This window comes from Podarcis tiliguerta, assembly GCF_965153285.1.
Source record: "Podarcis tiliguerta genome assembly, chromosome: 7".
NCBI classification, from domain to species: Eukaryota; Metazoa; Chordata; class Lepidosauria; order Squamata; family Lacertidae; genus Podarcis; species Podarcis tiliguerta.
Window position 1 is genome coordinate 59100721 of NC_139540.1, and position 27612 is coordinate 59128332.

Here is a 27612-nt window from a genome sequence, read left to right on the forward strand (position 1 = left end):
ATATCTGGTTTCTAGTATGCTGAGACTGCAGACAGTAACCTTCAGGAGAGGTTAAGCTGCCCTGAAGCAAACTGACCTTGTGACTTTTATCACTTCCTGTTGCCAGACAGGGAAAATTTACTCAAACGGATAGGAATTAATGAAGGAATTAATTGAACAGGAAGTCTTTCAACCCTGGAGAGGATGGATGTAATAACGTATACAGCATTGCTGTTATTGTTGATCTCTGGCAGACTTGGGGGGGGGGTGCACATTCATATGTGTGTATTTGGGGGAGCTGATACATGACAAGATTTATCTGTGCTTGTTGAAATTGAAAGCAGGCATAATAGAAAGGATGGAAATCCTCTTGTGGAAACCCAGCCCTGGTGTTTGTCTGTGCTTCTGTTTATGCTTTTTAGCCATGCTGTTTTTCTAGAAAAAGAGGTGCTGGAACTCACCATGAACACTTCCTTCATTCTCTAAGAATGACAGTGGCACCCACCTGAGATGTGCTGTAACTGAGTTCTGGCTGTAAAAAAACTCTGCTTTTTAGTAATGGGGTTTGCAACATGGTCATGTGCCTATTTTATATATATATAAAATTAAAACAACATTTTTTTATCCCACCTTTCTCTGGCAAGCAGGCACAAGGCGGTTTACATCTACCAACTAAAAACCACCTAAGAACAGAATAATTTAAAATGACAGTGGAATATCAGCTGTTTAAAACTATGACAAACAGACAGTAGCAATAAAATGAGTCTTACAAGGTTTCAGTTTAAAAATGCCCACTTAAACAAAACTGCCTCAGGGAGCAAAAATACCTTTCTGGGGAGATAATTTCATAATTTGGTTCCCACAATCCAAGAGCTGCACTTTCTCTTTCTTGTTTTGTACCAAGCAAAACTCTGCTACTGGCGGATCGATGAGTAGGTCGCAGAAACTGAGCAAAGTTCTTAAACAGAGGTGAATGGAGGTGATTCCTGAGATAACCTGGGCCCAGAACATTTAGACTTTGGAAGACCAAAGCCAGTGCCTCAAATCGAACATGGAAACAAAGGGATAGGCAGCCACAGCTCATACAAAACTAGCATAAAATGTTAGATCCAGATAACAGTCTAGTTCCCACATTCTGGACCCATTGGCATTTTTGGACTCTATTTCATGGCCCCAACCAAGACCTGCTCATAGGTAGGCTAAGAGCAGGACAACAGTTGACTTGCACCTAGTGCCTGACTAGTGCCCTTATATGATTTCACCTGATATCCCTTCCTGAAAATGCTCTACCACCCATGCTGAGCAGACTCAATCATAGCAGAAAAGTATGAACCCTTCACTGCCATCCACCACCAACGAGATGGACTGTAACCTGTGTTTGATTGAATTAGATCTCTTTTGAGTCTTCTGCCATTTGCACTTTAGCCGTCTCCCAGCTTAAGTTCAGCCAGCTCCTCAAAAAATCAAGGAGAGGGTCCCTTGCTACAAGACAGGCGAAGGATGTCTTAAGAGTAATTGAGTTAATTGTCCAGGTCACATCCAAATTCCAGAGGTCAAGCAGGTTACCAACAGGCCCACAGGTCATATCAGATGGGAAACCCCCAAAAAACATCAGGAAACTATCTGCCTCTATCAGCCTCCAGGTGCAGACCATTCTGATAGGCCAGGGTCAGTCTGTTTCTGCTCCCAAGCAGTTTCCCCTCTTTTGTAGGCTTAGCATTCCCCCTTTCATATGCTGAAGTGCACATCCATGGAAACCTTTGGGAATAAAGGGGGAAAGGGGAAGGGAGGAAGACAGTTATTCTCCCATGTCCCTGATGGCACATTGTCCCTCCTTGCATCCATTACTTGTAGGCTGTATTTAACATGATTGCTTTTTAAATCGGGGCTTGTGGGACTGTCATGCCAAGTTTAAGATCAGATACCTTGGAGCACACTTGGAATCGATCATTTGGATACGTTCCGAGTGTATTGTGTGTTTACATGCTCATTTAATTTGTACAATATTCTATTATAAAAATAAAAAGTAACATCACTGAACATAGATGAATTAATCTAATAATGAATAATAAACAAACAGACAGAATTGGGGGGAAACAAATAATAGTAAAGACTATTTTTTCAATCAATAGTAAAGACTGTTTCAGTCATACTAACTCAATAAGTGGTTGAGATTTCTACGACGATGCTTCGGGAACATAATAAAGCTATAGCAATTCTTTTTATTAAAGATTTCTTAGTTTACAAAAATACTTTCATTGCCTCTTTTTTGAAGTTGTGTTTTCTACAGATCAGTTTCATTTGTTGTGAGACATTAGTGTTGCATGCAGTATTAGGCTGGGAAGAAAAGAGGGGGAGGGGGGACAGTGGGTGGGATGGGATGATAATGCTTCTATTCTTCTGCTTAGTGTATGTGTGGGGTTTTGTGTCAGCATCACTTGCATGGGTTCTCTTACTATTCGCTTGATGTATTTCCTTGGTGGTGAGAGAGGTGGTATAGTGGTTTGCATAGCTATAGCAATTCTGACTTCAGTTATATTTAGCTTCCCCAGGTTAAGATGAAACTGTTTAAAGTGGGCAGGCTTCTCAGACAACTGTGGGTACTTCAGTTGAAACCTGATGCTGTGTCTCAACTGGTGTTAGAGTAATTAAGTGAAACAAAATTCAATAAAGTCATTTTTCACAGTAGGTTCTCTCCTTGCTTTCCCCCCTTCTCTTTTACTGCCTCCCATCATGCACATGTTTCACAATGTGCCATTTACCAGACTAAATTTCAGGTCTTGTATTTCTATCAGGCTAAGCAATTTGTTTCCATCTACCATGGGTGCAGTCACAGAATTAAAAGACTCCTGCTTCTTGGGAGAAAAGTGATGACAAAACTAGACAGCATCTTTAAAAAGCAGAGACATCACCTTGCCGACAAAGGTCCGTATAGTTAAAGCTATGGTTTACCCAGTAGTGATGTATGGAAGTGAGAGCTGGACCATAAAGAAGGCTGATCGCCAAAGAATTGATGCTTTTGAATTATGGTGATGGAGGAGACTCTTGAGAGTCCCATGGACTGCAAGAAGATCAAACCTATCCATTCTTAAGGAAATCAGCCCTGAGTGCTCACTGGAAGGACAGATCCTTCAACAACAACCATGGGTGCAAATTGTGGCCTTCCAGGTGTTGTTGGATTACAACACCCATCATCCCTGACCCATTGGCTATGCTGGCCAGGCTGATTGGAGTTGGAGTCCAACAGCACCGGGAGCGCCACAGGTTCATCACCCCTGCTTTAAACAATATTATTAAACTTGCAAGTTCTGTTATTTCTGTCACAGTGAAAGCACTCCAGGCCTCTGCTAAAACCTTGGTTGATCAGTGGTTTGTTGTGTAAATGTTCAGGCTGCTATTTGCCTTCACCTTTGCGGCTGACACGAGTTACAATTCAGCAGTATAAAAGCACATTCTGAATGTTTTATCGCACTGAATGCAACCCAGAAACGGAACCCAGGATTGATCTGTGCAGACAGAACCAGGCTCAGCTTTCAGTGACTAGGCATGGACTACAGGGTGTTAAGAGGAATATCTTTACTTTCCATTATGGACAATCATCGTGATTTCATCCTCAACGGACAGCCTTTTTTGATTCCCTTCTTCTGTCAGTTGTCTGTATTATCAGGTAGTAAAGGGAAAACATTACTGGAAGAAATGAAAAAAAAAAGCAGGTAGCAGACTCTTCAGCTACTTCTTAGAATAGTTTTATAGTTCATTGCAAGTAAACATTGCGTTTTAAGCTATTCTGTGGTACAAGGTTGGAGAGAGTGGTAAAAATGTACTAAATGTTTGTGGGTATACCCATTCCAAATTGAAAAATAGCTTTCACACAGCCACACTTAGAAACAACACAATATAGCCTAACTGTCAAATGACAAAGCAGCTACTGGGGTCTTTACTAGGAGATTGAAACTCTGCCTAAGCTCCATTACTAACCACTTACGTCCTGACCCTTTGAACTGCATTGCTAGATGGCTGCCACCTTTCTTCATCCTGTGTATATGCAGGTGTGGATGCTGGTCAGTTTCTGCACTGTAGTCAGCAGAAGCTGTGTGCTACTCCGGCGTATGGGTGCCCGCTAGTGACTAAACCATTTATGTTGTTATATGCTATAAATATCTTCATGGTACGAGAGCAGAGCTGATCCTGCAGCCTGATATAATTTCATAGTCCGAAGGCCACCAAAGAGGCCATTTTAATCATCCAAGCTAACCTCCTGTGCAGAATATATATTGGCTGAATTAGATCATCTATTTTAAATCATATTGTCTTGATAATTCCAGACTGTTGCAAAGGCTGTCCATATTTTCCGTCTGCATAAGATCTTGACTCTGGCGTTGAATCTGACTTCTTGAAAACATTAGTTTATATTTTTAATATGTTCATAACACTTTTCATAAACTAGGCTGTGTCTCTCAATCATTCAGAAAGCAAATGTTTAAGGAAAGGATTTTCTATTTTCATAATTTCACGGCCCCACTTTCATTTCTCCAAGGATTTATTGATTTAAAGGGATACATAATTATAATGTAGGTGATTTTATAATGAGGATTTTTCAGAGTTTTGGTTCTGTGATGAGAAACTAGTGTGCTGGATGAGATTAATTGGCTTATATTATGCTTAATAGAGGTGTAGGATTACTGTTTAAAGGTATGATTTGTGCATTATAAAGTTTTTTTTAAAAAACGGAATTGTTTAATAATTACTGACCATATATAATAAAAACTATTATGGTTTGTTTATATGATGGTTATTGTTTCAGTGCCTCTGGAAAAGGTATTATTAAAATTTATTTTCAGTACCATTTTGAGTTCTTAATTTCTGTATTTTTGCATACTTTCCTAATCATTAAATTCTCCTGAAATTATTATACTCCTGCTTCATTGCTACCTGCTGCTTTCAACAGAAATTTATCGATAGTCCACAGACCTTCAAAGTCCAAAAGCAACCGGGGGGGGGGGGGGCTGCATGCCGGTGAGTAGGTGGTGCCAGAGGCAAAATGTGGGTTAGCAGCAGATGTAATTCGTACCCTTTTAACGTAGGCTACATTCCAGGCACAAAAGTCAAGCATGTCTACACCCCCTTCACACATCTCCACACAGACAACCAAGAGGTATTATCCTAGTTTAAGGATAAATGTCAGCAAGTCAGTAGCCCTCGGGGGGGTGGGGGGGGCACAGAGCAGGGCTGGTGAGCCGTGTGGCCTTAGGAAAAGGTGTGGTTGGGTTTAGGACTGAGGTATCTGAAGGCCCACTTTCTGCCTTATGAGCCTCCCAGCCAGCATTCCCTGAAATATTCTTGGATGGGACCAATGAGGAGCTTTTTCTGTAGCTGTGCCTAAGTTCTGGAACTACCTTTTGACAGAGGAATGTTGCCTCACCTTCTATTTAATAGCTTTCTAGAAGCTAGTAAAAACCTTCCTTTTTCAGCAGGCTTTTGTTTTTAGATGGCTGCTTCATTGTATTTGTTTTCATAGGCTTATTTGGAGGTGGAGACTTTTTTCTGCTGCTGTTTTCCTTTTTAGAGTGTTAATGTTTTTGTAATTGATACTTTGAATTTTATGTTTTCAGGCCCCCCCCCCCCGGGCTTCTTATGAGGAAAGGAGGGTACAAATGAAGAAATACCTCTCCCTGTATCAGCCTGTTCTGATCCTTAAGGGGAAATTAATGAGGTGGTGACATAAGATCAGGCCTTCTCAGTGGTGGTGCCCTGATCATGGAAAACCCTCTTGCTTGAAGTTTGACTAGTCCTGACATTGCCTATTTGCTTTGCCCTGTACCCAGACCTCTCTGGCTCCATCACCGTGGCACATTCTTTACGCTGGCAGGGTTGAGCTCTAATTCTGCTGTAATTCCTGGTAATATTGAAGCTTTTGCCCCTTCCCCTTTTGCCTCTCGTCTTTCTCAATAGCCAATGTTTCACCTCTGTGATTCTTAGGTCTCTCTAGCACAGGGGTCTGCAACCTTTAAGACAAAAAGAGCCACTTGGACCCGTTTCTGAAGAAAAAAACACACTGGGAGCCGCAAAACCATTGCGACATTTAAAACAAATATATCTCCGGAGCCGCGATCTGACAGCGGGCGGGAAGGTGACGTCGGGACAGTGTGCGACTAATGCACGCACTGCCCCCATGCGACGTCACAGCCAGTACAGCACCCGCCACAGTGGGGAGTGTCGGGGCGCACAATGCGCCTCCTCCCCTCGCTAGTATCCGCCCTGGAGCCACGGCAAAGGTGTAAAAGAGCCACATGCGGCTCCGGAGCCGCAGGTTGCAGACCCCTGCTCTAGCACAAAACCAAAAGCACAAACCATAACCTTCCCAGATTCATCATCTGCTTAACCTCCAGGTGTTTGTGGGGAGGGAACACAAAACATTATGTCTTAAATGGGAAACAGCTAGGGCATATTTTGTGCCCTAAGAAGCTTTCATTTCCTCCCACCCTTTCTGCCCCCCTACCCCTCCTGGCCTTTATCCTCCTGTGCCAGGGGAAACTTGCATGTATACTTGTGAGAAAATTGGTTATGCTGTGGAGAACTGTGGTTGATTCTTGATATAAAATGCAGTATTATGGGAAGGGAAAAAATGTGAATAAGCATGTGTTAATTCTCACTAAGGGTGTACGAAGGGACAATCTGGGAGTGTTTATGCAAATGACAGCAGCTTGGCGGGAAACCAGCAGAGCGTTCATTTTCGGCTGTTGAAATGACATGAACTTGGCACTGGTTTCAGAGATGCCGCAACTCTTACAAAACCAAAGGCGTTAGCTAGTCGAGGAGCGTAGACTCTGTAGTCATCCTGTAGCTAAGCAGGGACACATAATCCAATTGAATTGGGTGAGCTGTAAAGGGAATCTAGTTTGAAGGAAGGTCTTCTGTGGGCCAAAGGTGGCACAGAGGACATCGCCAAATTACCTGTGTTTCTACCAGGATCTAATTATTCATATTCTGGATCAGTTCAAATGCATGGCAATATTTATCCATCATTAATGAACTGTCTTCCTGGGAACTTAACAAGATTGCCCCACTGTGAAGGTTCTGTGTCACTGTCATAGATAGGAACGGTTCTTGCATTACTTGAGTGACATAGTTGCTGCTTCCATGTGGCCATATCCTTCCATGTGGCCATAGGCAGTGCATTCAGTATGCCTGAATGATGTGGTATGGAAAGAAACCATGTTGTGTGCCCTTCCAGAGTGGTCTCTGAATTTCAGATGATGCCACACACTCACAGAATGCAGCCACATGGAATTATAGAAGATACAACCATGTGCTTTGAGCAGCTTGTCTTGTTAAGAGAGGTGTGATTTTTTTTCTTCTTCTTCTCTCTGCTCATGTGTATTTGAAAGGGACAAGAGCCTAAAAGAGCATATGTTCACAGTGCTCAAATATAATGTGCAGCTCATGAATTTTGTACGTGCCCATTGTCTCAGAATACAAAGAAAAAAATTGAAGGGGCTCTCAAAGGAGTTTATGAATCAATTTCCTATTCAGTGAAAGGCAGTGCTGCTATTGCTAAAAAATGGAAAAGCACATGCCATTGTATTATTATTATTATTATTATTATTATTATTATTATTATCTAAAGAAAGTTTACTTTTTAAATATATATAGCTCTTGCATGTATTCTGCTTTTGCCTAATATTTCTCATCTTTCTGACTTTTTTTATTTGTTTCCAAGTATTAAAAAATTATGAGTTTTATATCTTCTCCATATAAAAATGGGTGTGATATTCACAAAGTATTAAAAATTGCTGTTTATTTGCAGTTTTAATTCTCCTTCTCCTAATGAAACCTCCCTTGGTTATTGTGGAAGCTGTTTTACAGGGTTTTTTTTTTTTTCTTTAAAGCAACCTGATATTTCTGTGAGATTTATAACCAATTACAGTGCTCAAAAATATACAGAATTGGCATGTTTATAAGACGGCTATATTGGCATTAGCTTAAAATCTTGCCCTTCACATTGACTTAATTTTTGCTACTCTTCAGCTGTCTTTCCTTCCTAATTGCATTTGTTTTCCTCTGTTTTTCTTAGGCCAAGGCTGCAAGCACAAAGAAAGTTTGCTCAGTCTCAGCCAAACAGTCCCAGCACAACTCCAATAAAGATAGTGGAGCCATTATTGCCCCCTCCAGCTACACAGATTTCTGACCTCTCCAAAAGGAAGCCCAAGACAGAAGATTTCCTTACATTTCTCTGCCTTCGAGGTAAGTGTGTCCCCTATCCCAGCATACCAATGTAGGGAGGGAAATGAACTTTTAAAATTTACACTCCAGATACTCATTTCTTCCCCATTACATCATTCCAAAAGTGTTCGAAAAGAGCATTTTGGAAGAAGGGAAAGTTGGGGGACACGGAAGAGGAAGAAGGTGGGGAAAATCCGTATTCCTCACTGCAGAGTGCACCTTCTCTGCTTCTGACTTAGAAGCAGTACAGTCATACCTCATGTTACGTTTGCTTCATGTTACATTTTTCCAGGTTGCGTCCCGCGGTGACCCGGAAGTACCGGAAAGGGTTACTTCCGGGTTTCGCTGCTCACCCATGGGCAGAAGTGCTAAATCGTGCTTCGTGCATGTGCACAAGTGCCAAATCACGCCGCGCACCTGCGCAGATACGGCGCTTCAAGCTGCAGGCTTTTCATGTTGTGAACAGGCCTCCGGAACGGATCCCGTTCGCAACCAGAAGTACCACTGCATTATTTCATAGAATGTTTTCTGCAAATAATTTGATGAATTTTGCCCAAAATTTCCTCTCAGCCTTTAAATACTGTCTGATGGCTGAGGACAGAATTCCATGTCATGTGCGTATCCGTGGAACAAAATCCTGACAGCTGCATTTCCTAAGAGAAGAACAGCCACTCAAGGAATTTTGAGTGGAGATGTGCAAGGTTGAGGTTTTTTAACTTCCCTCCTGCTACGGATTGCCCCTGTTCCACATTGATCTTTCACTGACTCCATCCCAAGTGTGAGGTTCTCAACATGTATTAGAGGCACAGAGGTTAAATTATGATACCTCCAAAGGTAAAGTTAAAGGTACCCCTGCCCGTACGGGCCAGTCGTGTCCGACTTTAGGGTTGTGCGCCCATCTCACTTAAGAGGCCGGGGGCCAGCGCTGTCCGGAGACACTTCTGGGTCACGTGGCCAGCGTGACATCGCTGCTCTGGCAAGCCAGAGCCGCACACGGAAACGCCGTTTACCTTCCCGCTATAAAGCGGTACCTATTTATCTACTTGCACTTAGGGGTGCTTTCGAACTGCTAGGTGGGCAGGATACCTCCAAAAGGCATCTTTAAAATAAAGATTAAAAACCCATGGGGACTCTAAATCTGTTTTTGAGGGCAAATACATATTTGGAACTTTTTTAGTTGGAGCAGAGAAAGATCTGAATGTTGGGGTTAAAGCACCGAAACTTACAATTTCCTTGCTGCTAAAGCTGGTTTTTTATACAGAGTTTAGTTAGCTAAGTGTACAACCCTACAAAATAAGCATAAACATGCCCTATAGGTATGGGGTTGGATCCAGACTTTAGTTAGTCATTTATGTTCCATTATTTCAGTGGGTCTACTTGAAGCATGACTAAGTCTAGAATCCATCCCATAGTCTCTCCTACTGCATAGTTGATCAAGACCTTTTGCTAGGAGTGGGATTATAGTTGATGGATTATATAGTAGACACGCCTAAATCTTCCTTTACCGTACGAGCTAAATAGCAACTGGATCCCCTCTTATCAGAATAGAATTTAACTTCCAGGTACATTTTCATTCAAGTTGGTTAACCCCAAAGAGTGCTGTTTTTCCTGAGTTGTGTATCACACAGATAGAAGATGTTTTGAGAATGGCAGCTAGTGCTACCCAGCCACTGCTCTTCCTATGTAAACTACATGAAGAATTACAATTGACTTTCAACACTTCAGGGAATATAGAAGTGTGTGTGTGTTCTAACCATAATAACGAACAGGATGTAGCCAAATGGGTGGGGAATTCCGAGCACATCACTTTTAGAAAATCAATCTTTAAAATGGATTATTTAATTTACACTGAAGCACTTTTTTTATTTAGGTACGTTTGCATGCTTACTTTAACTTTAAAAATAGCCCCAAAAGTATGTTAGACTCATTTTTAAAATAGCATTTTTAAAAAACACAGTGACAGCCAGAAAGCAGCATGGTTTTTTCCAGTCTTTTTTTTTAAAAAAAAAAATGTGCTAAGATACTTTGTCCTAAAAAGAGATAGCAGAGTTTGTTAATATATCATAGTAAAGTGTTTTTTTAGTGTTTGTTGTTCTTATATTTATAAGATTTGTTTTAACATAATCACGTTACAATCTAAAAGCTCTAAAGTGAGAAATCTGTGGCCCTCCAGATGTTACTGAGCTACAACTCCAATTATCTCTAGTTATTGACATATTGGGGGGGCAAGAGTTCCCCACATCTGGACTAGACTGCTTGACACTGGGTAGAATAAGGGCTGCACAGTGTTAGTGTGTGACCTCATGGAGAAGAGGAAGTTCCCCTGTGACAACCCCATTTCTTCTATTGCAGCCAAATGCAGAAGTCCCTCACCATCCCTTCTTAGTGTAAAGCAGAAGGGTAGAGACAAAAGCTCCATTGCAGAATCAGGTTCCTCCTAGATAATGGTAGTGGTTAAATTCTTGTCCAAGACTTGTAAAAATTGGGGAAAATATGAGCTACAATATTTATTTATTTATTCATTCATTCATTCATTCATAAAATGTATTACCTGTCTTTCACTATGAGGTCCCAGGTTGGGTTACAACAAACATAACTTTAAAACAAATAAATAGAAATATAAAATAATATAACATAAACATAAAACCATTCCAAAATGGAACAGAGGAGTGTAAATTGGGCAAAGGAGGCAGGTCGCAAACAAACCCCTAAGCAGACAGTAGTGCTGAATCGTGGGTTGCTGGGGTTCAGAAAGGCAAACTGAAGAATTCCTTTCCCCAGGCCCTTTCCAAATCAGGCCAAACCTCCTTGAAGTTGAGGCCTGGTTTCAGAAGGCGCCTCATTCAGTGCCCTTGCCAGTTCTCTTTCTTGCCAGGCTCAGACTTATCAAGGCAGAATGGCTGGAGTGTTTTGCATAACATTTGCATATGCTAGATGTAAATGTATATTTATAGATGCAAATTTAGAAGTAATCACTACAATTTAAATAGTAATAAAACTCATCTCCCCATCGTGAGAAAGACTACAATCAGGTGACCTATCTGGCTGCACAGGCTAACAGGTGCTAACTGTTGATGAGTAACTTCAAGGCGACTGCTTGTTTTTCTTACATTAAACTGGGTTTGGACCAGATAGAGGGCTATCCTCTGTAAAATAGGACATTAAGTTAAGCCTCATTAGTTACTGTTCAAATGAACATTAAAACTATATTAAGCACTTTGATTTCCAAGGATGTTAACAGTTTAATTCTGTGCTTATTTGACAACCCAACTGCCCAAAAACATGGATGGCCCTCCTACCTTGCTCAACCTCTGAAAGGTCATGCAGCTTAAAGCATTGTATCCAACAGAACTGTACACAAAGAATTTCTCAAGCCCATCCACTCCCCATTCCTATCCCCAAAAGGCCATAATAATAGCCTCCTTAGTAACACTAGGGTCTCTCTTAAACTGCATTCATTTTGGGCACAGGTTAAACAAAGCTGAATAAGCACATTCCAAAGCAAACTACATGTTTACTGATGTGATCATGAAAAGGCTGCTTGAAAATGCAATCCAGGAGGAGAGGAATGAGCTCCTGCTTGCTTCATGGCCTCAGTTTGTCTGTGTGATATGTACGGAGGGGGGGGGGGGGAGGAAAGCTGACCCCACACTACATAATCCTAATTCTCTCCCCCACCAAATCCCAAATGGGCAATATTTGAAGTTCAAAAATGCCTCAAAATTTCCCATATTCAAAAGGAACGAAGCAGTCTCTTCCTCTCAATAGTAATAAATCTTGACACCTTTCAGCTACTCGAATCTTCAGATAGGCAGCCTGCCTATAGTTATTTGATTCAGGATTTGCCTTTGATGATTTTCGCCACAATAAATCATCAGCCTTTGGTAGATAGCAGAGAAAAACTGGTATTCAAACAGAAGACTCAAACTTTAATCTGCATTAAAATACTGTGTAGTAACAATTGGCTAATTATGTAGTTAAATAGGATTATTGATTGACCCTAAGCCTTTGATAGCTCTAAGTTTCAAACCTCTTGAATCAAGAATTCAGTCCTTGGATATATGTAATAATAAGAGTACCTCTGTGCATAGTCAGAGTGGCCTCTTCAAGTATTTATTTTAAATTTAGTTTTAGTAATTGCAGCCAGTTTCTGTTCTTCTGGGAGCTGCACACCATTTATGTATTTAGTTAATGAATATATAGAGTTGCTTAACATACAGAACTAATTGAATTCATTAATTTTTGTATTTGCGTCAGCAGATTTATTTGTTTAAATTGTAGACCGCCCTTTATCCAAAGATCTCAGGGCGGTTCACAGCATAAAAATACAAAATAAAAACACAAAATGCACAATAAGAATAAGACACCCATAAACCACCCACCCCTCCCACAAACACACTTAAAAGGACATGGAATGTTAATCAGCCAAAGGCCTGGTTGAAGAGGAATATTTTTTCCTAGTACCGAAAGATGTCTAATGGGGTGAGTGTTTAAAAGTTTGGTTGCTATCTGGTAGGCTAACCCCAGGCAAATGGCACACTGTATAATGGGGTCATTAGGGATAAATTTCTAGCAGGAATTCATTTATTGACCTGTGCATGTTTTTGACTTCATCCATCTGCTTTTTATGTACTGATCTTTCCACGCTCCACCTTCTCAATCATTGCTCTCCCCACTCTGGCCTCATCTGATAGTGTCCCCATTTTCATCTCTATAAATTGCTTGAGGGTGGAAAGTTTACTGATTTGTGGGTGCTGCAAGGTTTGTGCTCACGTGCAGTTTTTCTGCAATCATATCACCAGTATATTTACAAGCAATGCAGGAACCAAGTGCGTGAGACTTTAAGCATTTAATCCACATTGGCTAGGAACATTTTTATTATGAAAAGAGATTTCTCTCTCTCTCTCTCTCTCTCTCTCTCTCTCACGCACACACACACACACACACACACACCTACCTTTCTTATAAATTTGTTTGCACAGTGACAATAGTTCTGGAATTCAGAAATGAAAGAAAAATTGGCTCTGAGTGTTCCCAGATTATTGTTCAGTTAAATAGATCGAGGTGCTTTGATCGTATCCAGACTAAATGTCTCTTCCCACCCTGCTTCACCTGATGATGATGATAATTTCAAACTTGTTTAAAGTTTTAATTTTACTTTCTTCCTGATAATGCCATTCACTCCCTTGTCCCCTCTGTGAAGAGGGGTCAGGGGTCAGGAATTGGGTCTTCTAGTGCAAGATTCTTGCTAATCAATTACTCCACCCCCATCTCCAACAAAGAATAAACAATGTCTTGAGTTTCCCCCCCAATTTCTTTCCCATAGGATAAACAATTGCCCCATGCTCCGCTGCTTTCACTAGAGCTTTAAAGGACCGGGCGGGGGGGGGGGCAGGTAAGAAAATTGGGCTGTATGTCACAGCCATAATACCAGGCTGTTCATGGTCCACTAGTGATGGAGGGCACATGCATTGAAGGGCAGTCTGTCTTTCTGCTTCTCACCTTGCATGCAGACTTTTAAATTGACCCAACCACCCACTTCTCCTGTTTATTGAGGCACCAGCAAACTCTGCCCTATGTGATTACTTCTCAGAGAGTAACAGTGTATGTACAGTCGTTCTTTTCCCTTGGAGGCTACAGACCAGATTCTCACTTACACTACGGGTCCTTTGCATCATGCTGGCAAGTATAAAACCAGCCTTTAAATAGATCACATTCTATTTACACTGAGGCCTTGGTGCCAACGTAAATGTGAGTCAGGCTTTATATCCTGAGTGCTGAGGTGCAGGCAATGCAGCTTATGCAGGATTTTCCACCTATATATGTACTCATGAAATAGAGCCTCCTGTCAAAAGGCACTGGGGGGGTGAGGGGACCCTAATTCTTCAGAAATGTAGCATTTGGCATACCATGTGTTTACTCGGCCAGGCTTAAGGCCCACATACCTTGACCTGACTTCATCCCTAAATCACTGTGACGGCTTAAATTGTTTTCGTGTTTTTCAAGTGCACAGCTGGGCTGTGTTTAATTGCAAGGAGAAAGAGAGTATCAGAAAAGGGGAAAGGAGAGAACCACATGATTTGCAGAGAAGAATCCAGTTTTTCCAGAAACCCACAGCCCAAATTACACAGAACGCTCTTGGGCTGAAATGGTTTCTGTGGAGGTTTAATGTCCCAGTTTGATTTCTGTGCAGATGAAAACATTTAGTTTTCACTTCAGTAAATAGTGCAGACACTCTGCCAGGTAATCCTGGAAAGCAGTGAAATGCTGCTTTTGGCAAAACAGATGCTGCCTCTACTGTTGATGGGCTTGAGGCAGTTTTCTTTTTTAAATAACAACCTATATCAAGCCGAGAGGAAACAAAATTATTCTGGAGGCCCTGAAATGTTGTGGTATTTGTGATTTTCTGTTAAAGTTGCCAGTAACAGCATCACTTCTTAACATACCTGCTTACATTTCCCCTTTTGTTTTATATTTACCTGCCTTCCCAGTCAGCCTGATAAAGAATTCTGTTTGACTTGAAAGCTTGCCCAAAGCTCTTTCATTACATAGTTCAGTCGAATGTGCAGCGACCTACTTCATGTGCTGTCTCTGCCATGCTGAGTGTTGAGCTGTTGCATTTGATTTGTCTCTGTTGTCTGAATAACTCTGTGGGTAATTGTTTAGACCAGAGTTGGGGGAACCTGTATGTTCTTGAACTCTTTACTCAGCTGCCCCAGCCAACATTTAAATTGCTTAATCTACTCTTGGATAACTTTTAATGGTGGTTACCAATTTCCACAACACGTTGGAATTTGTATTATGACACCCCTCCCCCCCCACCTCTCCTGTAAGCTATCTTGTGAATGTGTTCCAGATTGAGAAGCAGGGTTTAAAAAAATGGTTCAAGTTGCATGTCAACTATAATTAAATTGAAATCCACAAAGCTAAAAGAGCACCCCTCATAATTCGGTTCACAGAAGCCAAGAGCTGTCATATCTAACTACAATCGTACTTTGGAAGTCGAACGGAATCTATTCCAGAAGTCCATTCAACCTCCAAAACGTTCGGAAACCAAAGCACGACTTCTGATTGGCTGCAGAAAGCTCCCGCAGCCATTCGGAAGCCACAGGTGCCCCATCAGACGTTCGGCTTCCAAAAATAGTTCACAAACCGGTGTTCTGGAGCCAAAACGTTAGAGAAATAAGCTGTTCGAAAACCAAGGTACTATTGTGTTATTAATGGAGTAGCCTGCAACCACCTGGGTCTTTAATGTTGCTGTTTTAATCCTGCAATTATGAAAAATTTAAGGAAGCAAGTTCTAAGCTAGAGACTTTCTCAGAGAAAAAACATGTTCTCTCCCCATAGATGATATTGGGGTCAAGCCTAGATGTGATGGGGCAGTCATTCAGTTATCTGTCCTGTTCCCATATAAAGCACTGTGTCGTTAAGGGTTAAGAAGGGAGCACACAGAATGTGGGCTGGTTGTGTGAAAGAGAGCCTGCCACTCTCACATGTAATTTGGCTTTTAGCTGCATTTGTGGGCAGGCACCATTATCCACAAACAGAAAGGGCTAAGCTGCCAAAGTGCTGCTTAAAATGGGTTTAGCAAACACACCCAGTGGTTTATGTGAGCAAACTATTACCAGTGCTACATGAGAAAAGAGATTCCCAAACCAAATAGGCATCTTTAATAGGTAATTGGCTCCCACCAGTTAAAAGAGCGGAAGCTGTAAATTTCCCCTGCTGAATGTTGTGTGCCGTGCTGCTATTTATGAAAGAGGTGGGAAGAGACGGGGAAAGTGGCACCCTAAACCCCCAATGTGCTCATCAGCCGTCACCCACCCACCACAAGTCCTAAATGATTGCTCATAGCCCATGTTTTAACTGAGGTTAGTAGTTGTGTGCAATCAGATGATATTTAATGCATTTGTCTTGGTATCAGGTTCTCCTGCCCTGCCCAGCAACATGGTATATTTTGGAAGCTCTCAGGATGAGGAGGAAGAGGAAGAAGAAGATGAAGAAGCAGAGGACACGAAGGTGACCACAAACAATGCTTCGTCTTCATGCCAGTCGACCCCCAGGAAAGGGAAAACACAGAAGCACGTTACAAATGGGCATGGTAGGTCCTTAAATATAGAACTTCATTTGACAGTGATGAGTCAGGCTATGTGTGCTTAGAGTTAAAGATGGCATCTGAGGGCTGAACTGAGGTCTCTTCCAGTCACTTTGTACTTGTGCAAATAGTATGAAGATTAAATGTTAGCATCTTGCATTGTATTCCCACCCCACCCCCTCTTATCTCTTGGGGAATGGAGCAAATATCAAGCTGTTTAAATGCTCGTGGAGATGACTGGCATGCAGATACGATTTATTTAGAGCCAGTGTGGTGTGCTGGATTAGGATGTGGGAGACCAGGATCCTGATCCCTCCTTGGGCCAGCCACTATTTTTCAGACTAGCTTAACCCTCAGGGTTGTTGTCAGGATAAAATGAAGATGGGTATCGCCTTGTTCCACTTGGAGAAGTGGTGGAATTATAAATGCAATTAATAAATAATATTTTCTTAAGAGTATTGAAGTTAATCAGCATGATGATCAAGTTAGACCTATTGATTCCATTGTGTTTACTCTGAGTAAAACTTAGCTGAGTTACTACCTAATGAATTTAGTTTCATAGGAAGCTGCTGTATGTCAGATCTTGAACCCATCTAGCTCAGTATTGTCAACTCTGACTGGCAACTCCAACTGCAGTATTTCAGACAGGGGTCTCTCACATCTGGAGTTGTGAGGCATTGGAGTGGTGGCCCTTTGGAAGAAACGCTGGTGCTGTGTGGCTGAGCTTTGCCCCTGCCCCATAGGCCCCCAAATCCTTTGCCTAATTCTGTTGGCTTCAGCCCACACTTAATGTTTTCTCTATGTGTCCTCTTTCCTTTCTTTTCTGTTAAAAACAAAACCCACAGTGTGAAGCCAGGGGCAGCAAGACGTGTGTCCTGTAAACAGCATTATTTTTCCTCTCTCTTATTTGGGATCCTGTTTTCCTAGTTGCTAGGTTAATACATTAGCACTGTCACTAATGCGGCATTTTTGTTCCTGTAGGATCACATCAATTACTTTCTTGCAAATCAGCAGAGCTGCCTGAGTCACAATGTATTTTCTTCACACGGCCTTCATGTCATATCCAGATAAATTGATCAGCGCCTTGTCAGTAGAGCCTGAAAAATGTATTCAGCACTGAGTAGCTTGAAGCCCTAAGCTCTGATAGCCAGGATGAAAAAATACCTGGGCTCCCATACCCCCACCAAAGTCATACATATTCTATTGACATTGGCAGCACCTTCACAGTAAATCAGTTCTACTTTCTTTCCCTGGGACTCAATGATAAATTCTCTTGCCATTCACGCCCTCTTCTCCCTTTGCTGTGTCCTGTAGGGGATGCCTGGTCAGCGTGGCTTAGCAGAGGGAAACATTTCTTTATTTGCAGCTCCTTTTGCATGGAGGCAAACACTGACCATGGTTCAGCTTTCTCTGACTGAAGTAAATGAAAGTAGCAGGTGAAAGCTATACCTCTTCCCGGTTCCATTCTGCAAAGGAGGGTGGGGTTCACCCTGCCCTTGTGAAGAACTGCTGACAATAACCACTCTTTCCATATATCCAAATGCTTCCCTCAGTTAACTGAGACCATAACAGGAGATCTGCCTTGCCCTATCTTGTAACAGGATATTTCCAGTTGGAAGGAAGAGGACAGTTGCATCCATGACCTGCCTTTTATTAAAATAGTATTATTTTAACATTACATGTTAATATTTAATATTTGAATACTTGAAGAATAGTTGTTTACACTATATCTATCTATCTATAGTCATAGACATACATACATTTATACTTAAATGCCTCTTCCTTTCTCTCTTCCTTTTTTTATCTGAGAGCTTTGGCTATGACTCATTTCATTTCAGGTTCAAGCCTGATTTTGACACTGAAACAGGTTTGATCCCTGCCAGGAGATGTGGGGCGTGTGTACACAATTCAGTTTTCTTTTATTTCTTAGCAGTGTTTAATACCATTGACTATGTTTAGCCTAGTGGACCATCTCAGTTGGATGGGTGTACAGGGCACAGTTACATGGTCCCACTCTTACCTGTAGTATTGGTTCCAGAAGTTGGCATTGATGGGGCTCTACTTGACACCATGGCAAAAAAGCCACTGAGGGATGGGATCATTCAATGAATTGGAGTGAAGTGTTATCTCGGTGCTGATGATACTCAGCTGTCATAGACTGGCTAGAGGCAGAGGAGTGGTGGGAGGCACCAGCTGGGGAGCCTCCAAAGGAAGAAGGCTCAGAGCCAGGGGATTGGTGATGGGACAGTCAGAGGGAGAAGACTGGGAGAAGGAGATGTCAGGAGCTGAAGACATAGCAGGGTTTAATGAGCAAGAAGAGTCTGTGGCAGAGTGCAGTCCAGAACCGGAGGCTGGAGAGAAGTGGAGCCAACAGGCAGAGATGAGGCAGGCTGCTGAAGCGGGCCTCCCCCTCCTGCTGCAACCAGCTCCCTCTCCCCTGGTCTCCAAGAACCCAAAGAGGTATGCTTAGGAAGGAACCAGTAATGGAGTAGCCTTAGGGAATTGTGGGAACTGGGAAGGCGAGGACCTTCAGTCCCCACAACTGCCTCATAGGGGCAAGATCTACCAAGAAGAATTGCTGTGCTCTCTAGGCCTGGCCTCCTGAGCTGTCTTGTTTCTTTGACTAAAGAGTTAATTTCACTGACGCCGTGTGAGTTATTGCTGGCCTGCTCCTGGCACCCGCTCCTGACACCAGCTCTTGATTCTCTCTGCCATTTTAGTCAGATGAAACTGTGCAGATGCTGAATTGGTGCCTGGCCTGGATGAGTGCCAGTGAACTGAAGCTGGATCTTGGCAAGGCACAGGCACTGTGGGTAGATGGTTCCTGGATTCCTGTAATTAGTATTTAACCTCTTCTGTGCACAGTTGCACTCCCTGTAAAAGAGCAGGTTTGCCACTTGGGAATGCTCCTAGCTCCAGCTTTGTCATTAGAAGCCCAAGGGTTCTTTGAAGCATTAGCTTTGGCTGGTTTGCCAGTTGTGACCATTGCTGCACAAGGTATTCTTGGCCATGGTGATTCATGCTCTTGTAACCTCCCAGTTGGACTACTGTGATGTGTTCTATGTGGGGCTGCCCTTGAAGGCAACATAGAAGTTTCATCTAATGTAAATGAAAAATCTAATGAAAATGGCTGCCAGAATTTTAACTGGGATATCCATACTACACTAGTCATATTATACTAATCGAGAACGACAACGGTTGCCTGTTTATCTCAAGACCCAATTTAAGGTGCTGATACCCAAATACTGGAAGGAGCACCCCTTCCTTTACTAGCCTGCTTCTGTTTTGAGATCTGCTGCTGAAGCTCTACCCTAACTGCCTATTTAATTGGAAGAGCTGGAAATAACAATAAAGGAAGATGGCAGGCACCTTGGTTATGCAATCCCCTCCCTTTAAGAATTGTGCCTGGCCCAGACAGACATTACAACTTTTTCAGTGCCAGGTAAAGACACTTCAGTTTTTCCCATTTATTTTTACTTGTGTGATGCCCTAGACTTCTATATGTTTTTAGCTGCAGCTTCAATCTTGTGGTTTTTATTGCATATTTTACTGTTTGTGATAAATATAACAGTGCTTTTTGTTCACTGCTCTGGAATCTGTTGGTAGTAAAAAAGCACTTTAATTAAATAAATAAAACCAAGAAATGTGCATAACATTCACTGCAGTTGACATCTGGCTAAAAGAAAAGGGAGGGAAATAGTTAACCACCATATTATTGTTGCATGATTATTGCTCAACCGAAAGTGCACTGTTTGGGAGCCTGGGAGCAGTACTGATCTATATTGCAACATGAATAAGACCCAAATGCAGGGTGTGATAATTTTCGTGGTTAAACTGTTTTCTGAGATAATGCTGTGGTTACCATGTTGGGAAAGTGGTGGGGCAGGTTTGTTTTTTAAAACATAATTCCCATGTGACATTGCCTTGTAGTATTTGACTAGCTCATTAGTTGGCCTAGGCCAGGGTAATGACAGTGTTGAAGTGTTTTCATTTGTTTTCAATCTTTAGAGCTCAGAAGCTGCAAGGCATACACAGTGAGCCTGAAATGTTAATTGTTTGTTTTTGGCCTTGTTTTTTAATATTTAGAAATTCCAAACAAACATTACAATACATTTTTCCCGTGCTTTTTTTTCTAGAAAGAGGTGCCGGAACTCACCATGGACTCCTCCCTTGTTCTCTTATAATTGCAATGGCACCCACCTGCGAGTTCTGGCTGAAAAAAAGCCCTGCATTTTTCCATTCCATCATCATTCAAAGCGTTTTTGATATCTTCCTGCATACCTTTCCACAAAAAGATACTGTTGTGGAATGAGCATGTACTTACTGTGTGACATCTTTATAGAAACTACTGCTGCTACTCAAAACTTTGTTCCTTGTCATTGCATCATGCATGTCGAGTAGGAAACAGTTGGCAGGCTTCTGGCAAGTGCCACTAGCTTTGTGTCCTCATGAGTGCGCCATGAAACCATTGGCGTTCCAGCTCCCCCCATGCCCAGCTCTGTTTTAACAGTGTGGACTGGAGAAGGATAGTCAGTTGTGTTTGTGGTGGGTTTTGGCAAATCTTCTCTTTTCCTCCTCTTATCAGTGTGAAATGCTTTGATACTTCATGTTCTCCTACAGCTGCAGAGCTAAAGTCCCTGAAGAGTGTTTGTGTCCACAGACCAGAAGTGGCGTCACTAAAAGCATGAGAGCTATACTCTTGCCCTTGTGCCCCCTGTGATTCTGCTGTCCTTTGGACATTAAGCAATCTGTTGTTTGAGAAAATGTTTCTCTCAATGGGGCAAGTAGGGACACAACGGGGCCAAATAGAGGGTTGCGCCTGCAAAGCCCTGCCCATAGTACCCTGCAAAATAAAGAAATTCCTTCCAGTAGCACCTTAGAGACCCAACTAAGTTTGTTATTGGTATGAGCTTTCGTGTGCATGCACACTTCTTTCACACGAAAGCTCATACCAATAACAAACTTAGTTGGTCTCTAAGGTGCTACTGGAAGGATTTTTTTTTTATTTTGTTTCGACTATGGCAGACCAACACGGCTACCTACCTGTAACATCGTACCCTGCCTTAGTCTTCTGTACACCGAGGGCTGCAGAGAACAGTAAACAGATCTTTGAAGCTGATTGTTGGGATTTCAAAGCACCACATGGGATGAAAATGGGCCACCTGATACCACTGCCCACCTGTCAAACTTGGCGCACAGATGGATGGGGAGGGAAGGATTTGGTGCCCGCCAGTCAGATCCTGTTCCCCAGCCTTGTTTTGTAGGATTGTGCGTTGTCAGAGATAGCCAATATGATGCCCGCCAGATGTTGGGCTTCAGCTCCCAACATCTCTGGCCATTGACCATGTTGGCTAAGGCTACTGTTATGGATAGAATGCTAACTTTGCTACTCTCCTGAAGCTCCCTCACACCATTCCTCCTGGTGTTAGGGAAGCATTAGACCAAGCATCTCACAGCTGCAAAGTTTATTTTTCTTGTGCCAGAGCAGTGCAGGGGCTATGCAACTGCGCAATGTCTATCTGCAAGCGGAACGGACTTCCACTCTCATAATGATACTTCCACTTCTCCTCCTCTCCCCTGCAGCTCCCCAGATTTGCTCTGAAGGATTGGGGGACCATCCAGAGCAGATTTGACATTGGGAAAGAGAGGAAGAAGTCCTGTTATGACTTTGGATATCACCCAAGTATCAGCTTGTCACTGCTGCTGCTTTTGTACTGTTGTTTTCAAAAGGAGTCTGAACTGGAATCTGTGCTTGTCTTGTTCTTTTCTACTGCTTCTTCTGCTCACAAATGTTTCTTCTCCCTTCATAGTCTTCAACGGATCCCACAAATCAACAAAAGAGAGAGAACATCAGAAACACAGAGTCAAAGACACAACACCAGGAAAGGATAGAAATGGCGAACACAGGACTGAGAGTCGCAAAGACCAGGCTGCTGCTAACCACCATTCTTCAACAAACATGGGCTTTTCCACAAAAGGGCTCAATGCTAACAACCACCACACCCTTCATCGATCGGCTCAGGATTTAAGGAAACAGGTAGTGTGTGGTGCACCAGTTGGGACAAAACTGTCCAAATTTATCTTGAGATGTTTTGAGGTGTATTTAATGCTAGTTCTACTTAGGTCGCCTGTTATGTTGTTGTATTGTAAGGAGACACACACTTTATTACCGTGCCTTAGTTGCATGAGGGTTCTTCTTACACAGTTTTAAAACATCTGTCTGATTGGTTGTAAGAACGAATTCACATGACCGTGTTATTCTGTGCGACCAGGATAGCCCAGTCTTGGAAACTTGAGTTCCATATAGGTTTCCTTGAGGACAGGGTCTTTTAAAAAACCTATTTATTTAACAAATAAAAGAGAGAAAAGAATTCTTAAAACAACAGCAGTACATTACATGGCACATGATACTTACAGAAGATTCCCTTCCTACCCCAAATACATTATAAGCAAAACCTGTTTCTGGGAGGCAAGCTCAGCCATGATTAACATATCACACCCCCAGTTGACAGCAAAAGATTGAATGGCTACAGTTAATAAACACATCCTCAGTTTATTTCAAATTTACCGAAGAGGTTCTGCAGGAAAACTGCTGTGTCTGCGCTAAATTTCAGCACCTCAGAGTTTAGAGGCCCTTATCTATACAATGTTCCTCCTGCCTTTTGTTGTGCTCTCAATATCTATTTCTCTCTCTCTCTCTTTATGGTAATGATTCTTAGATATAGTGCCAGAAATCTCTAGTACCTCCATGAACCAACAGAGCCTAAAGCAAGGCTTTGTTTGGCTGATGTTTATTCAGCTGGAGAAGGCTTGGAAAGACCTGAATGCTTTTGGCTGTTTGCCTATTGGCACTCCTTGAGGTAACTTCCCTATCCATATTTAGCAGTTAGGTCAGGAACCCCCAAGCCATGATTTGCCAATATGTGCCTGCCTGATTTAGATCTTTGTAAATGTAAACCAATAGACACCCCCTTGAGATTTGCAGGCAGAACCAGAAGGGCTAACACAGGTGAGATTGACTTATAGATCAGGTTCAGATGATCTCTCTCAGCACTAAACATGGTTTATGACGCCAGAAGTGAGTGTTGAGACTGAGTGGCCCTGCTTTGCCTCTCCACCTCCTCTCCTTAGGCATCAATTTCAGTGCTCTTCTACTGACTTTCATTAAGCCAAGAGTTTCCTGTTATGTCTAAACTAGAGAACTGTGGCTTAATGTTAAGTTAACAAACCAGGATAATAAACCAGGGTCAGGTCTTGGCTTTTTACCCTGGTTAATTGAGAGTTATTAAGCTCCCCAGTTTGGACATTACAGGAAACCTCTGGCTTAATACAGGCCTGTGAATGAGGTGGTGGAGCTAGCATGAAAGTTGAGGAGGGGTGGGAAGAGGTGCTGGACAAGACGGTTGGTCCCTGTGCTCATGGTTTATGAAGCTAGGAAAGATTTACCAAACCTGACCATAGTAGTAATATCACCATTTATTCCATTTGCTTCCTAAAATTTATATACCGCTTGATTGTAGAAAAAAACAACTCAGCTTTCCCTGTGTTCATTTGAACAAGTAGACTGAGCAGAATATGAAGATGGAGGTTCTTCGCCATCCGAGAATGAGACAGCATTAGCAATATGATCAGAAATTCCTTATATACACACATATGTTTTCTGGATGGTCCACAAAAGCACAGGAGATGTGACTTGACACAGGTATTTGTATGCTGTTAAAAACAGCAACAGGAATAGGGCCAGCATTGCAGTGCAAACAGGGTGGAAGCTTAAGAAAAAAACAGGAAAATGATTCCAGTACTTCTTCCCTCCACATGCCCCCTCAGTTTCCTGCAGATAATCTTGCAAGCCACCTGTGTGAAAAGGTTTTTTGATGGCACTTCTAAAAGTGTACTTTCCCCCCTTAACTCTTAGTCTTCTCATACAATTGTATCTCTCTGAGATAGCAACATCAGCACATGCTAAACATAAACAGAACACTCACAAGCATAATACTGTAATGAAATAGTGGGGCAGACAGATCATTAAAAACCCTTTCCCAGGCCAGACAAATTTGGTTAATGTTGCTCTATTAAAGGGATGAAATATCTTCTGCAATTTCCCCAAGTCAATCCTAAAAGTAGCCTCCTTGGTCACTATTATTATATGAGTCTATAGATAAATTTACTGTAGGGGTGAACTCCTGTAATGAAAATCCTGTTTTCCCAATATAAAGTAGAAGTAGGCATATAGAAAGATTTACAACTCAGCATTAGATCACAGCATTATATTTTATGTTCTTAGGACGAATGTCAAATTATTAGTTGTGCCTGAAAGGAATAATTTTGTTGCCCGAGTCTTCGCTCCATCCCCCTTTCTACTTTTCTATGATGTCTTTCCTGTTTTGTAGATCTACACATTTCCCTCTGCTGTGTGTGCTCTGCTCTTTCCCTGCTTTTTCTGCTTTGCTCTCTAGCTCCTTTCTCAGTTACTTGAAAGGAGAGGAAACCTAACTCAAGGAGGCCCTCTATTGATTATGCAAGAGAAGGTCATACAATTGATGCAAGATTATGAGCTGGCCCCTTATATTAAGGGTTCTTTTCTTTCTTTCTTAAAAAAAAAAAGGTTTAAGAGAACGCTTAGCTTTTACATTCAAGTGTGAGAGTTGTGTGAAGAATGTTTTCCACTTGTCTGGTTGGAGAAAACAAAAAAGATCAGTTGTGTGTGTGCGCGCATGTGCTTCTGATTAGTTTAGACTATGTAACAAGTGATAAAGCCTAATGTTTGATCACTGTTACTTCTTCTTAAAATTAAATTGACTTCTTTCTTGTGTGATCAGTGTAAGCACTGCCTCGCGATGGAACTCTGGGACTAGAACCTCTATGGTGATTCTCCGCAGCCAGCAGTGCAGACATTTAATAGACTCACTCACAAAGGTTGTGTGTTTTTGGTTAATGGGGGGAGACATGTCAACAGTAGAAAGGTAAGAAACTGCGTACCGCAATTTCTTTTGCTCTCTTCTGCACCTGGGACCCGAAAGGCTCTTTCTTCTAAGGCAATTTTATGCAAAATAAAGACCATGTTAACTGTGTGAAATCTAGAAACTAGACTAATATTTTTCTTCCTTAATATTGATATGCAATGGACTTCATTTTTGGAGAGAGAGTAAAGTATCTGAAAAAAAATTTCCATAGTAAGCAGATGGGGAAAATCACCAGCTGCTAAGTTGGTCCCAGTATTGTCTCCTTCTAACGTCATCACTTGGTTGAGGGGAACATTCTGTTTGGAAGCAGAGATGGAAAATTGAGAATGCACAATGTGCTCTCAGATACTGATGTAGAATCACAGAATTGTAGAGATGGAAGGGACCATGATGGTCCTCTGCAATGAATTATATCTTTTTGCCCAACGTGGGGCTCAAACCCACAACCCTGAGATTAAGAATCTCATTCTCTACCGACTGAGCTATCCCCACAGTCTTCCTATGTACTGTTTTAGAAGCTTGAAAAGTGTGTATTTGTAAAACATATGCACCCATGCAGTTTCTTAGCTGGCTCAGAAGGATCTCATTTGAGGTTTTATTGAGGTACTTTTCTGCACCTAAGTGGTCATGATGGTTTGCCGTTTCTAAAATTCTCTATGTAATATCAGAAGTTTCTGTCTTGGCAGTTTTTATTAGAGTTTACAGCTGGTAAAGAAATTAAGTGTGAGAGAATGCTTAGGTATGTGCATGTGTATGAGAGAGAGAGAGACAGCTTTCCAAGTGTCCAAACTAGTTATGGAGATTCTGTCACTATATAATCTTACCCTATCCAGAAGTCTTTTCTTGAGGCTACAGCTGGGGTTTTTTGAGACTTCTACGCCTACTTTCATGTAAATTCCTTAGAGGTTTTTGATTATTAAGCAGTATATATATCCTTTTAAAATTTTAAAAACATATACTTTGCATTGGTTTCAGTCATAGGCCAGTTAAGACAGACACAAAATTTGTTTCAAAGGAACCAGTATGCAGTCCTCCTGAGAGTTTTATTCCCTCCATTTCAAAAGCAAGATTATTATTTTTAAGGGGGACCTACCTCCTTGTTCACAATTTAGAAAATTTAATTCCCTTTACTTCACAACTGGTTGCTTGCCTCTCTCCTTTTCACTGTTTTTCCAAAATCATGTGCAGTATGCTGCTTGCTTGCCTGCCTGCCTGCCTGCCTCCTTCCCGTCTTCTAATGTTGCTCTGACACAACCTTTCTCTGAGATTAAGCCCTTTGCTCTTTTCCTTCAAGGTGCTTACCAAGATCTTCGTTTCCGTAACTTACCTTCCTGATCCAGCCTCGTTTCACCACTGCTGTTGCTTGATTCTCTGCTGAGTGCTGACCCTTCTCCCCTGACCTCGTTCTTCCCCTCTTGAACTGTCTGTCTCTTCTTGTAACCCCCTTAGATAAGAGCAGCATCACCTCTGACTCTAAATATGTGTCAAATGTTTGTCGGAGTGTGTTTTTAAAACGTGTGTTTCTGTGGTCATGTCACCAAAATGAAGAAATAGAGGGGGGAGCCTGAAACAATAGTATTTCATTAGGGGGAAAGTTATGTTTCCCAACTGCTGAAGCTTTGTGAGAAGCAAACTAACTGTGCTTATACGGTTATTGGATCAAGCTGCCAGGGGTAAAGAGGGAATTTTTATAGAAATGCTGTGTGTGCAGCCCTACGTGGGAGTGAGGATGTGTCTTTTTAGGAGCTGAGGCTGGTGAGTTTTTAAGCCTTCAGTTCTGGCACTGGTTTATAGAATCATAGACTTGTACAGTTGAAAGGGACCAACCCCCTGCAGTGCAGGAATATGCAGCTGTCCCACACAGGGATTGAACCTGCATCCTTATAGCGTTATCAGCACCCCGCTGTATTCAACTGAACTATCCAGGCTCATGTTGATGTGGGGTAAAATATGCTTGAGTCACGGGAGTATTGGAAGCTGTCTTAAACTGAGCCCAGGTCATTGGTTTTCCCAGCCCTACTTGGAGAAATGCTGGGAAGTGAACCTGGGACCTTCTGCACTCAGAGCAGATGATCTGCCACTGAGCCACAGTCATTCCGAAGCTATGGAATGTTATGTGACGTCACATGAAGTCTTCCTATGCCGTCGTATCATGCACCCCACATTTAACATATGTGCCGAATACGGACTGTTCCTTATATTTTAGCAAAACCTGACCACACTTTCATGAAAGATAGCTGTGCTAAGGTTCCTGCTTAAACCATTTGCATCTTGTAGGAGATAATGAAATCATGATTGTAGCACATCCAATGTAAAGGGCATGAATACTAGGTGCCTGTGTGGTATTAGGTG

General features: G+C 42.0%; 1 protein-coding gene across 2 annotated transcripts in view; it reads left to right on the forward strand.

Moving 5' to 3' along the window:
* The window catches only part of JARID2 (jumonji and AT-rich interaction domain containing 2), a 180501-nt gene that overhangs the window by 122848 nt on the left and 30041 nt on the right, over positions 1-27612 (forward strand). For both annotated transcript variants that reach the window (XM_083449301.1, XM_083449300.1), the window contains exons 4-6: positions 8054-8223; positions 16127-16303; positions 22108-22334. In XM_083449301.1, the coding sequence (XP_083305427.1) occupies positions 8054-8223; positions 16127-16303; positions 22108-22334 (574 nt within the window). The remainder of the gene's footprint in view (positions 1-8053; positions 8224-16126; positions 16304-22107; positions 22335-27612) is intronic.